This window comes from Hypanus sabinus, unplaced genomic scaffold, assembly GCF_030144855.1.
Source record: "Hypanus sabinus isolate sHypSab1 unplaced genomic scaffold, sHypSab1.hap1 scaffold_316, whole genome shotgun sequence".
Lineage (NCBI taxonomy): Eukaryota > Metazoa > Chordata > Chondrichthyes > Myliobatiformes > Dasyatidae > Hypanus > Hypanus sabinus.
In genome coordinates this window covers 197,458-210,766 of record NW_026781227.1, presented here as the reverse complement: position 1 = coordinate 210,766, position 13,309 = coordinate 197,458, and the positions used below count along the sequence as shown (strand labels likewise).

The 13,309-nt window shown below is 43.4% G+C and overlaps 1 protein-coding gene across 1 annotated transcript in view; it reads left to right on the top strand.

The window, feature by feature from the left end:
• The first annotated feature begins 4,157 nt into the window (after window positions 1–4,157).
• LOC132388401 (uncharacterized) overlaps window positions 4,158–13,309 on the top strand; it is a 30,649-nt gene continuing 21,497 nt past the window's right edge. The window contains exons 1-4 of the mRNA XM_059960753.1: window positions 4,158–4,338; window positions 7,146–7,253; window positions 9,758–9,865; window positions 12,251–12,358. Coding sequence (XP_059816736.1) covers window positions 4,219–4,338; window positions 7,146–7,253; window positions 9,758–9,865; window positions 12,251–12,358 — 444 coding nt within the window. The 5' untranslated portion in view covers window positions 4,158–4,218. The remainder of the gene's footprint in view (window positions 4,339–7,145; window positions 7,254–9,757; window positions 9,866–12,250; window positions 12,359–13,309) is intronic.

Below are 13,309 nucleotides of genomic sequence, written 5' to 3'. Positions count from 1 at the left end.
GTGATTCGAGACTACTTGTTAAAGTGGGGTTAATGGATGAATAGTATCTGTGTGTGGAATCTGATACTTTTCTGTAAGTAATTGATGTCTACACAGGATGATTTACCAATATATCACAGACAAATTGCCCTAAATTCTTGAATTTGAATTTAAATTCCTTCTTGGATTTCAGGCACCAGTTTCTGAATCAATGGTCTAGAATAATGGCTGCTTGAATACCTCTCAGTCCCTTGTTTGTGAGAGGGAGAGAGAGTGCATCTGTGGGAAGTCGAACTGTAGGATTGAAGGCCTGTAGATTGTCTCTGAAGGCTCCCAATTGCTTGGCAGCTGTGGGGGGGTGATGCTCTCTGCTGTAATAATTGAGAGGAAAGGGAGGGGGGAGGGTTGGTGCATGGGAGGGGGAAAGGGGCTCGAACGTTTCTCTGTATCATGGATGTCTGTGAAGAGTACGAATTTCAGGTTGTATATTGCATACATTCTCTGAATTTCAATGGAACCATTGAACCATTAGTTGCCCCAAGAATCTTGCCTTACTACTGTTAACACTGACTTGAGGTTTAGGATACGAGGTGTTAGGAGTTATCCACTTTATTCACTTATGGAGCTGATATCCTGCTTCCATTCTGGTCGAAACTGTCCCTGAACAAACCCCTTTGCTGGCTACATCCGCCGCACGTTGAAGTGTGAGGGAAGGCAGCATCCTCCGTTACAGCGAAAGAACACGGACTTGTCGAATTTCTAGAGTAAATAAGTTTTTGTTGGTTCCCTTGTTGATCATGCCAATGCACATTATTGTGTCATTAATGGATCCACCTCCGTCACTTGTATGATTTGGTGTAAGTAATCAAGCTGCAAAGATTTTTGAGCGATTATGTCAAATCCGACTGTTAACAATGATGCTTTTACTAATGGTTTTACAGTTCATTGCAAAGAAACGACTTGTAACAGAAGAGGCAGATGTTCTGAATTAATTAATGGTTTTAAGTGCAGCTGTAACCAACGTTACTATGGCGTCAAGTGTGAAAATGGTAAGAGAAGACATGTATTCAAAACTATAATGCCAGTATCTCTTGAGGCAATGATTCTTCAGTGTCTATTTCTCTGCGTTGATGGCAATTGACAATGGCAAGTAACTGGATTGAATCCGGTCTTATCTTCAGCTGGCACACATGTGCGCACACCTTGTATCACGGAGTGGACACAGTGCTGCTGGGTTGGGAGTTAGAAGATTTAGCTCTAGCAGTAATGAAAGGACTTCTGTCCTGAGGTGCTTCACATTTGTTATTTATCATTAATATAAATCTGTGAATAAATTTTAGCTTTATTATATATCGTCACCGTTTTGTGCCGTCTCGTAAGACCACAAGAAATAGGAGCAAGAGTGGGCGATCTGGCCCGTCGAGCCTGCTCCACCATTTAATAAGATCAGGGACTCATCTCCACCTACCGGCCTTTCCCCCATAACCCTTAATTCCCCTACTATGCCAAAATCTATCCAACCTTGTCTTAAATACATTTGCTGATGTAGCCTCCACTTCTTCATCGGGCAGAGAATTCCACAGATTCACCACTCTCTGGGAAAAGTAGTTCCTCTTCATCTCCGTCCTAAATATATTCCCCTGAATTTTGAAGCTATGTCCCCTAGTACTAGTTGTAGGAAACAACTTTCCTGCCTGTACTATATCTATCCCTCATATGACAATGGCAAAACGGACTCATGACCATGATTGTTCTTGGCAAATCTTTTTACAGAAGTGGTTTGCCTTTGTGTTTTCCTGGACAGTGTCTTCACAAGCGGATGACCCCAGCCATTATCAATACTCTTCAGAAATTGTCTGCTTGGTGTCAATGGTCGCACAACCAGGACTTGTGATCAGCACCGGCTGCTCATACGACCATCCAACCAGCTCCCATGGAATCACGTGACCCTGATTGGTCGGTGGGGGGTGGCTAAGTAGTTGCTACACCTTACCCAATGGTGGCGGAAGGAAGGAACGCCTTACAGCTCCTTTGGTGGAGACGTATTTCCAACCCAACTCCCAGTTCCCATGTGCTGAAGCTTACAAATAAGCAATGGTTTCAATAGAAAGGGTGAAAGTAAGGAATATATAGTCAATTGCTTCATTTGTCTCATTAGCCACAGCATATAAGGTCTGAAGTTCATTTATTATCAAAGTAACAACCCCCATCTCCCCCTCCCCGGCACCAAAAACAAAAACAAGAAGAATTGGGCGAGAAACACAGAATATAGCAAGTAGAGCTAATTCTAGAAGCAGAAATATGGCTCTTACTCTAAAAATTGTGGGCAGCACGTGACTACTGAACCAGCACAACGCTTTACCGTACCAGCGACCCAGGGTTCAAATCCTGCCGCTGCCCGTAAGGAATTTCTGTTTCCCTTCCGATTGTGTGGGTTTCCACTGGGTGTTCCAGTTCCCTCCCACAGACAAAAGATGTACTGGTGGTTAGGTTAATTGGACATTGTAAATTGTCCTGAGATTAGGCTCGGATTAAATCGAGGGATTGCTAGGCTACGTGGCTCGAAGGGGAGCTGGAGGAATCTCTGTGAATATGAGTGCTAAAGAGCCAATTGCTTTTAATTACTCAAAACAGGGTATGAAGGGATACACAGAGAAGGAAGGAGAATGGAGCTGAGAGGGGAGATGGATCATCCATGATGAAATGGCAGAGCAGACTCAATGAGGTTCGATTGATGACGCCTGCCTGTACTCACTGGAATTCGGAACAATAAGGGGGATGTCACTGAAAACGCATATCCTCGATAGAGTGAATATGGGAGAAGATGGTTCCAATGGTCGGGGAGTCTAGGATCAGAAAACACAGCCTCAGAATAGAGGGACGTCCATTTCGAATGGAGATGAGGAGGAATTTCTTTAGCCAGAGAGTAGTGAAACTGTGGAAGTCATTGCTTCCACAAGCAGCTATGGAGGACAAGTCTTTGGGTACATTTAAGGTAGAGGTTGATAAGTTCTAAATTAGTCAGGACATTAAGGGATACGGGGCAAAGGCAGGAGATTGGGATTGAGAGGGAAAATGGATCAGCCATGATGAAATGGCGGAGCAGAATGGTCCAATTCTACTCCTGTATCTTATTGCCTTATACCCTAATGCGGCGGTTGAAGAGAAGATTATAGAATAATTTTTGCATCGATGTGTTAGTTTAAGAATTTTACTTCTCTCGGGAAAAATGATGGTGAGTAACAAATCCACTACAATGGGTTAGATTAAACCTTATGGCATCAAAAGGGTCAGATTGACCGTGGAGCATTTCTAGATAGGTTGACACAACATCATGAGCCAAAGGGTCTGTACTGCGCTGTACTCTTCTGTCAAGTTCAAGTTAATTGCCATTCAACCATACATATTTGTACAGCTAAATGAAACATTGTTCCTCTGCAAAACACAGCACATATAATCGCACAGAGTGCACACAATCACAAAATAATATAAGAACAAGTCCCAGAGTTGCATGGACTGAAGAATGACAGGCTGAAATAAAGTGCAAGATACACGTCTACTTAAGGCAGTATAATATCACTGACACTATTAACATAAAACAAGTAGTCGTAGAAATGTGTGAAGCAGCAGCAACAAAAGATGAATAGTGATCAGTGCAGGATGAGAGGCTCACGGTGAGCGCCGGAGTCGACTGAGACCTTGCGCGGAGGAACATCAGACTCCCTTGTAGAGACAGGAGCAAGAAGGTAGATATAGAAATATCAGCAGACCATCGGTGGTGTGACTGAGTGGCTGCGCGAGACAAATTATTCTCAATGACGAAAGACTCCGCTAAAAGCAGTAATCAGGAGTCAGCATTAAATAATCACTGAACACAGAAAGTCCATGCCAGCTGCAATTACCTTGTCAAGATTAAACAGAGAAGACAAGGACCTAACGGCTCTGCTTAAGACAAAATTAGAAAACACAGGAGCTCAAAAAACCTTGAAGCCCAGTTGTCTATGGCAAGCCGCGGAGGCCCGCAAGGCTCACAAAAGAGAACGTGCCCGTGAGTTGGGAAGTGGTACGGGGGGAGCGTTAGGGCATTCAGGGTGTAAATGGGTGCTGGGAGGCAGAAGAGTGTAAGGAAGGGACTAGGTTTTATATCTGGATTAGATATACAAAACAGGCTAATCCTATGCAGTCCTCTAACACGAACACTTGCTGACTGATGAGAGTTCAATGTGAAAATTTGTACTGATGTCTCCGCAGAGAAATGCAGATCAACAACCTGCAATAGAAGAGGCACGTGTTCTGAACTGCCTACTGGGCTCAGGTGCACATGTAATCAAGGTTTCTATGGAAACAACTGTGAAAACGGTAAGACATGGAAAAGAAAAGACAATAAATATGTTCCCATTACGGCTGGATAACTGGTTGGAACACAATTTCATAAAGCTTCCTGGACTGTAGCTCTCATTTCCAAACGGGCATTCTTCATCATCGAGTCTGCTGAGTTACTGGGAGATGTAATAAGTCTCTCATTTGATGCTGCTTGGTGCACCTGCGGACAGTCGCACTCACATTCGAAAATAATTTAACACTTCTCTTCTACATAGCCCTCCAATTATTCATCCATATGCCTGACTCAGAGTTTCAAAAATGCTCCGAAAGGATCTGGCTCAACCCCCACCTCTGGCTGGTTGTTCTATGCACCCACCTACTTCTGTGTAAATAAACGATCCCTGAGATCCCCCCTGTACTTTGCAGTGTTCCTTGAACTTTGAAGTGTTCTCCCAACACTTCAAAGTTATGCTCCTTATATTGGCCATTAGGCTGATTGGTGGCTCAATGGCATCAGCGCCGGACCAATTGTGCCCCACCAGACATTCGCACTCACCCAAACGGCCCTGCGGTGACTGGGACTCTGTGTCATTGACATCCCTTTCTCTCGCTGCGAATTTCATGCAATTGCTCTGACTAGCATGGCACATCACGTAGATCCAAAAACGATAATCGGCAGAGACTTTGTGTTAGGCAGTCAGATTCAAACCACTAACTGAATGGATGCCACAAATCCCCCTCTATTTTCTCTTTGTAACCACTGCCTTCATCCAAATTTGGTACATAGAACAGTACAGCTCAGTACAATACAGGCCGTTTGGTGTGCCGTTGAACTTTTAACATATTCGAGCATAAATTAACATTTCTCTTCTACATAGCCCTCCATTTTTCTTTCATCCATTTGCCTGTCTCAGAGAATCCGAAATGCTCCTAAAGGATCCGACTCTACAACCACCTCTTGCAGATTGTTCCTCACACCCACCTCTCTCTGTGTAAATAAACTACCCCTGAGATCCCCCCTGTACTTTGCAGTGTTCCTTGAACTTTGAAGTGTTCTCCCAACACTTCAAATTTATGTTCCTTATATTGGCCATTAGGCTGTTTGGTGGCGCAATGGTATCTGTGCCGGACTCCGGAGCGAAGTTTCCAGAGGACGAATCCAAGTCGGGTCACACTCGAGCATGCTTTCTATCCGTGCCAAGTTAAGCATCGAGCTGGCCATTCGGCCTCATAAATAAAATAAAGAGATCGTGTCAGGAACGCTTATACCATGATTAATCCGAAAGGAGACCAATCCTGACACCACTCGCCAGATAGGATTGGCTGAGCGTCTGGTTCGACAGGCGAAAAAAAATTGGTCACTCACATACTGGGAAAATGTCTTTGGCAGTCCCCTTGATCTATTCCTCTTGTATACATATAACAAGTTGCCTCTCATCGTCCTTCGCTCCAAAGAGAACGGCCTTAGATTTCTCAACCTATCTTCATAAAACATGCTCTACAATCCATCAGCTTTCAGCTTACTTTTCATTCACCAATAGTTTTGGTTCTTCCAAATTTACTTAGGTTGTTGATTAGAGCTAGCAACATTACAAAGAGTCCCATAACGGATAACAGGATTCATAAACTTCCATTTGTCTACCATCGTGCTTATTGTTACTATTCACTCTTGTAATCTACATGCTCTGAAGAACTCTAATCAGCATACCCTACTTGGGTACATTTCGCTTTTTATTTCAATATGTAGCGTCAATTCTGTGACAACTATCATAAACCTTCCATCCATCACCATACAAAAAAATTCGAAGTTCAAAATCTGAACGTTGAAAACGTTTGAAGCCTTCCTGTTCACAGCAACAACATGCAAATGATTATGCCTGTTGTCCAGTATGAAGCGATGAGATTTGCTGTCTCCCTGATGGGATTTGGAAGTGTGTAGGTACAATATGTCCATAGTGGGAATAAGGCAATGAATGCCAGATATCTTTGATTATTGAGTTGATGGAGAGTATAAACCCCCCTCCACCTTCTTATTTTGGCTAATGCTCCGTTCGTTGACATATAGACGTATCTCGGCCAATGAGTAGACTGTTTATTCACTTCCACGGATGCTCCCTGAACTGCTGAGTTCCTCTTGCCTTTTGCGCCCCTTGCTCGACAAATTACAATTCAAGTTCATGTTTATTGTCCTTCAACCAGACACTTGTATACAGCTGAAGAAAACATCGTTCCTCTGGGGCCAAGCTGCATAACACAGTAAATATAGTCGCATACATATAGATACGATCCAGCACTGACAGTGTCAAAATAATATCAGCACAAATCACTGAGTGTGAAGGCCTGAAGACTGGCAGGTTGATAGAATTTGCAAGGTATAAAAGACATATAGGCCTCCGTTAGTCTCGGTAGTCCATGGATTAGCACCTTGGAAAGTCTCCAGGGTTTTTTTGGGAAAACCAGCAGTTGCCCAAGTTGCAAGTCTACGCTCTCGACGTTACCAATGCTATCCAAGGGAAGGGCATGCAAGACATATGTATAAGACATGTGTATAAACAGTACAATGTTACAGGTATGATTATAATAAAGCAAGCAGTTGTATAAATACTTGAAACAGCAGCAATAACAGATGAAAATGACCAGTGCAGTATGAGAGTGTGCCCGTGAGTGGGGAAGTGGTGCGTTGGGAGCATTAGGGCATTTAGACAGGGTGAACGTGTGTGCTGAGTGCAAGTTTTGTATCTGGATTAGATATAGCGACAGTCTAAACCTATGCAGTCCTCTAATAGGAAAAATTACTGACTGACCTGGGTTCAATATGAAAATTTTTACTGATGTCTCCGCAGAGAAATGCAAATCAACAACCTGCAATAGAAGAGGCACGTGTTCTGAACTGCCTACTGGGCTCAGGTGCACATGTACCCATGCTTTCTATGGAAAAAATTGTGAATACGGTAAGTCATGGAAAAGAAAAGACGGAAAATATGTTCCCATTGCGGCTGGATAACTGGTTGGAACAAAATTCCTTAAAGCTTCGTAAACTTTAGCTCCCATTTCCACACGGGCATTTTTTATCACGACTCTGCTGAATTTCTGGGATAATGTGGGAGTCCCTCAGCTGAAGCTGGTTTGTGCCCCACCAGACAGTCGCACTCACCCAAACGGCCCTGCGGTGACTGGGACTCTGTGTCATTGACATCCCTTTCTCCAGCTGCGAATTTCATGCAATTGCTCTGACTATAATGGCACATCACGTAGATCCAAAAACGATAATCGGCAGAGACTTTGTGTTAGGCAGTTAGGCAGTCAGATTAAAACCACTAACTGAATGGATGCAACAAATCCCACCCTATTTTCTCTTTCTAACCACTGCCTTCATCCATATTTGGTACATAGAACAGTACAGCTCAGTACAATACAGGCCGTTTGGTGTGCCGTTGCCGAGCATAAATTAACTTTTCTCTTCTACATAGCCCTCCATTTTTCTTTCATCCATTTGCCTGTCTCAGAGAATCCGAAATGCTCCTAAAGGATCCGGCTCTACCAGCATCTCTTGCAGATTGTTCCTCACACCCACCTCTCTCTGTGTAAATAAGCTATCCCTGAGATCCCCCGGTACTTTGCAGTGTTCGTTGAACTTTGAAGTGTTCTCCCAACACTTCAAAGTTATGCTCCGTATATTGGCCATTAGGCTGACTGGTGGCTCAATGACATCAGAGCCGTACTCCTGAGCGAATGTTAACGAGTTCGAATTCAAATCGGGACACCCTCGAGCATGCTTTCTATCCGTGCCTGTTTAAGCATCGAGAGCATCGGCCGCTTAAATTAAAAAAAGTGGTCGAGTCAGGAACGCATATACTATGGTTATTCCGAAAGGAGACCAACCCTGACACCACGCGCCAGACAGGAATGGCTGATAATCTGGTGAGACACGGGAAAAAAATATATTGGTTATTTACAAACTGGGAAAATGTCTTTGGCAGTCCACTTGATCAATTCCACTTATATACCTATAACAGGTTGCCTTTCAACCTCCTTCACTCCAAAGAGAACGACCTTAGCCTTCTCAACCTATCTTCATAAAACATGCCCAGCAATCCAAACAGCTTTTAGCATACTTTTCATTCACCAATAGTTTTGCTTCTTACATATTTACTTAGCTGGTTGATTGGTCCAAGCAACATTACAAAGAGTCCCAGAATGTATCACGGGATTCATATACATCCATTTGCCTACCATCAGGCATATTGTTAAAATTCCCACTTGTAATCCACATGCTCTGAGGAACATTAATCAGCATACCCTGCTTGGGTACATTTTGCTTTGTATTTCAATAGGTAGCTTCCATTCTGTGATAAATATCATAAACCTTCCATCCACCACGATGCAAAAAAATTCAAAGTTCAAAATCTGAACGTTGAAAACGGTTAAAGCCTTCCTATTCAGAGCAACAAATTGCAAATGATTAAGACTGTTGTCCAGTAAGAAGCCAAGAGATATGCTGTCTCCCTGAAGGGATTTGGAATTGTGTAGAGACAGTATGTCCATAGTGGAAATAAGGCAATGAAAGCCAGAAAACCTTGATTATTGAGGTGATGGAGATTATCAAACTCCCTCCACCTTCTTATTCTGGTTCATGCTCCGTTCTCTCCCATACAGAAGGCTCTCGGCCCAAACGTAGACTGTTTATTCATTTCCATGGATACTCCCTGATCTGCTGAGTTCCTCTTACATTTTGCGCCCCTTGCTCGACAAATTACAATTCAAGTTCATGTTTATTGTCCTTCAACCAGACACTTGTATACAGCTGAACAAATCATCGTTCCTCTTGGGCCAAAGTGCAAAACACAGTAAATATAGTCACAGTACATATAGTTATGATCCAGCATGCACAGTCACAAAATAATCTCACCACAAATCACTGAGTGCCACGGCCTGAGTAGTGGCAGGTTTGTAGAAAGTGCAATGTTTATAAGACATATAGGCCCCCGTTATTCTCGAAAGACCATGGATTAGCACCTCGGAAAGTCTCCAGGGCGTAGCCCTGGGCAGGGATTTTCTCAGGAAAACCAGGAGTTGCCCTGGCTGAAAGTCCCACCTCTCCAGGCCACCAATATTATCCAAGGGAAGGGCATATAAGACAAATATATATGACATGTAAATAAACAGTATAATGTTACAGGTATGATTATAATAAAGCAAGCAGTTGCATAAATATGTGAAACAACAGCAATAACAGATGAAAAATGACCAGTGCAGGATGACAGTGTGCCCGTAAGTTGGGAAGTGTTGTGGAGGGAACGTCAGGGCATTCATATAAGGTGTACGTGGGTGCTGGGCCTAGGTTTTATTTCTGGATTAGATATACAGAACAGACTAATCCTATGCAGTCCTCTAACACGAACAATTACTGACTGATGTGGGTTCAATGTGAAAATTTCTACTGATGTCTCCGCAGAGAAATGCAGATCAACAACCTGCAATCGAAGAGGCACGTGTTCTGAACTGCCTACTGGGCTCAGATGCACATGTTACCATGCTTTCTATGGAAAGAATTGTGAATACGGTAAGGCATGGAAAAGAAACGACGAAAACTATGTTCCCATTGCGGCTGGATAGCAGGTTGGAACACAGTTCCTTAAAGCTTCGAGAACTTTAGCTCCCATTTCCACACGGGCATTTTTCATCACCGACTCTGCTGAGTTTCTGGGAGAATGTTGGAATCTCTCAGCTGAAGCTGGTTTGTGCCCCACAGGACAGTCGCACTCACCCAAACGGCCCTGCGGTGACTGGGACTCTGTGTCATTGACATCCCTTTCTCCAGCTGCGAATTTCATGCAATTGCTCTGACTATAATGGTAGAGCACGTAGATCCCAAAACCACAATCGGCAGAGACTTTGCCTGTGTTATGCAGTCAGATTCAAACCACTAATGCCACAAATTCCACACTACTTTCTCTGTGTAACCACTGCCTTCATACAAATTTGGTACATAGAACAGTACAGCACAGTACAATACAGGCCGTTTGGTGTGCCGTTGACCTTTTAACATATTCGACCATAAAATATCTTTTCACATCTCCATAGCTCTCCATTTTTCTTTCATCCATATGTCTGTCTCAGAGAATCCGAAATGCTCCTAAAGGATCTGGCTCTAACGGCACCTGTTGCAGGTTGCTCCGTGCACCCACCTCTCTCTGTGTAAATAAGCAATCCCTGAGATTCCCCCTGTACTTAGCATTGTTCGGAGAAATTCGAAGTATTCTTCCAACACTTCAAAGTTATGCGCCTTATATTGGCCATTAGGCTGACTGGTGGCTCAATGGCATCAGTGCCGGACTCTGCATTGAATGTTAACGAGTTCGAATTCAAATCGGGACACCCTCGGGCATGCTTTCTATCCGTGCCTGTTTAAGCATCGAGAGCATCGAACTCTTAAATTAAAAAAAGGGGTCGAGTCCGGAACGCTCATACTATGGTTAATCCGAAAGGAGACCAACCCTGACACCACGCTCCAAACAGGAATGGCCGACTGTCTGGTGGGACACGCGAAAAAATATTGGTCATTTGAAAACTGGGAAAATGTCTTTGGCAGTACACTTGATATATTCCACTTATATACCTATAACAAGTTGCCTCTCATCCTCCTTCACTCCAAAGAAAACGACCTTAGCCTTCTCAACCTATCTTCATAAAACATGCCCTGCAATCCAAACAGCTTTTAGCATACTTTTCATTCACCAATAGTTTTGGTTTTTAAATATTTACTTAGGTTGTTGATTGGTGCAAGCAACATTACAAAGAGTCCCAGAATGGAGCACAGGATTCATAAACTTCCATTTGCCTACCATCAGGCATATTGATAAAATTCTCTCTTGTAATCCACATTCTCTGAGGAACACTCATCAGCATACCCTGCTTGGGTACACTTTGTTTTGTATTTCAATAGGTAGCTTCCATTCTGTGATAAATATCATAAACCTTCCATCCACCACGATGCAAAAAAATTCAAAGTTCAAAATCTGAACGTTGAAAACAGTTAAAGCCTTCCTATTCACAGCAACAACTTGCAAATGATTAAGGCTGTTGTCCAGGAAGAAGCCAAGAGATATGCTGACTCCCTGATGAGATTTGGAATTGTGTAGAGACAGTATGCCCATAGTGCAAATAAGGCAATGAAAGCCAGGAAGCCTTGATTATTGAGGTGATGGAGATTATCATCTTCCCTCCACCTTCTTATTCTGGTTCATTCTCCATTCGTTCCCATACAGAAGGCTCTCGGCCCAAACGTAGACTGTTTACTCATTTTCATGGATCCTCCCTGAACTGCTGAGTTCCTCTTGCATTTTGCGCCCCTGGATCATATAGTTATGATCCAGCACGCACTGTCACAACATAATCTCAACACAAATCACTGAGTGGCACGGCCTGAAGAGTGACAGGCTTATAGACATTGCAATGTATATAAGACATATAGGACTCCGTTAGTCTCGAAAGACCATGGATTAGCACCTCTGAAGGACTGCAGGGATCAGGTCTGGGCAGGGATTTTTACAGGAAAACCAGCAGTTGCCCAGGTTGAAAGTCCCACCTCTCCAGGCCACCAGTATTATCCAAGGGAAGGGTAATTAAGACAATTATATATGACATGTAAATAAACAGTATAATGTTACAGGTATGATTATAATAAAGCAAACAGTTGTATAAATATGTGAAACAACAGCAATAACAGATGAAAAATGACCAGTGCAGAATGGGAGTGTGCACGTCAGTTGGGAAGTGGTGCGGAGGGAGCGTCAGGGCATTCATATAGGGTGTACGAGGGTTCTGGGTATAGATTTTAAATCTGGATTAGATATACAGAACAGACTAATCCTATGCAGTCCGCTAACACGAGCAATTGCTGAGTGACGTGGGTTCAATGTGAAAATTTGTACTGATGTCTCCACAGAGAAATGCAAATCAACAACCTGCAATGGAAGAGGCACCTGTTCTGAACTGCCTACTGGGCTCAGGTGCACCTGTAGCCATGCTTTCTATGGAACGAACTGTGAATACGGTAAGGCATGGAAAAGAAAAGACGACAAAATATGTTCCCATTGCGGATGGATTAATGATTGGAACACAATTCCTTAAAGCTTCGTGAACTTTAGCTCCGATTTCCACACGGGCATTTTTCATCACCGACTCTGCTGAGTTTCTGGGAGAATGTGGGAATCTCTCAGCTGAAGCTGGTTTGTGCCCCACCAGACAGTCGCACTCACCCAAACGGCCCTGCGGTGACTGGGACTCTGTCTCATTGACATCCCTTTATCTAGCTGCGAATTTAATGCCTCTGCTCTGACTGTCATGGCACATCACGTAGATCCCAAAACGATAATCGGCAGAGATTTTGCCTGTGTTAGGCAGTCAGATTCAAAACACTAACTGAATGGATGCCACAAATCCCACACTATTTTCTCTTTGTAACCACTGCCTTCATCCAAATTTGGTACATAGATCAGTACGACACAGTGCAACACAGGCCGTTTGGTGTGCCGTTGAACTTTTAGCATATTCGAGCATAAATTAACATTTCTCTTCTACATAGCCCTCCATTTTTCTTTCATCCATATGCCTGTATCAATGAATCCGAAATGCTCTTAAAGGATCTGGCCCTGCCGCCACCTCTTGCAGGTTGTTCGATACACCCAACTCTCTCTGTGTAAATAAGATTTCCCTGAGATCCCCCCGTACATTGTACTGTTCGTTGAACTTTGAAATGTTTTCCCAACACTTCAAAGTTATGCTCCTTATATTGGCCATTAGGCTGATTGGTGGCTCAATGGTATCTGTGCCGGACACGGAGCGAAGATTCCTGAGAACGAATCCAAGTCCGCCCCCCTCGAGCATGCTTTCTTTCCGTGCCTGGTTAAGCATCGATCTGGCCATTCGTCCTCGTAAATAAAATAAAGTGGTCGTGTCAGGAAGGCTTACACCATGATTAATCCGAAAGGAGACCAATCCTGAC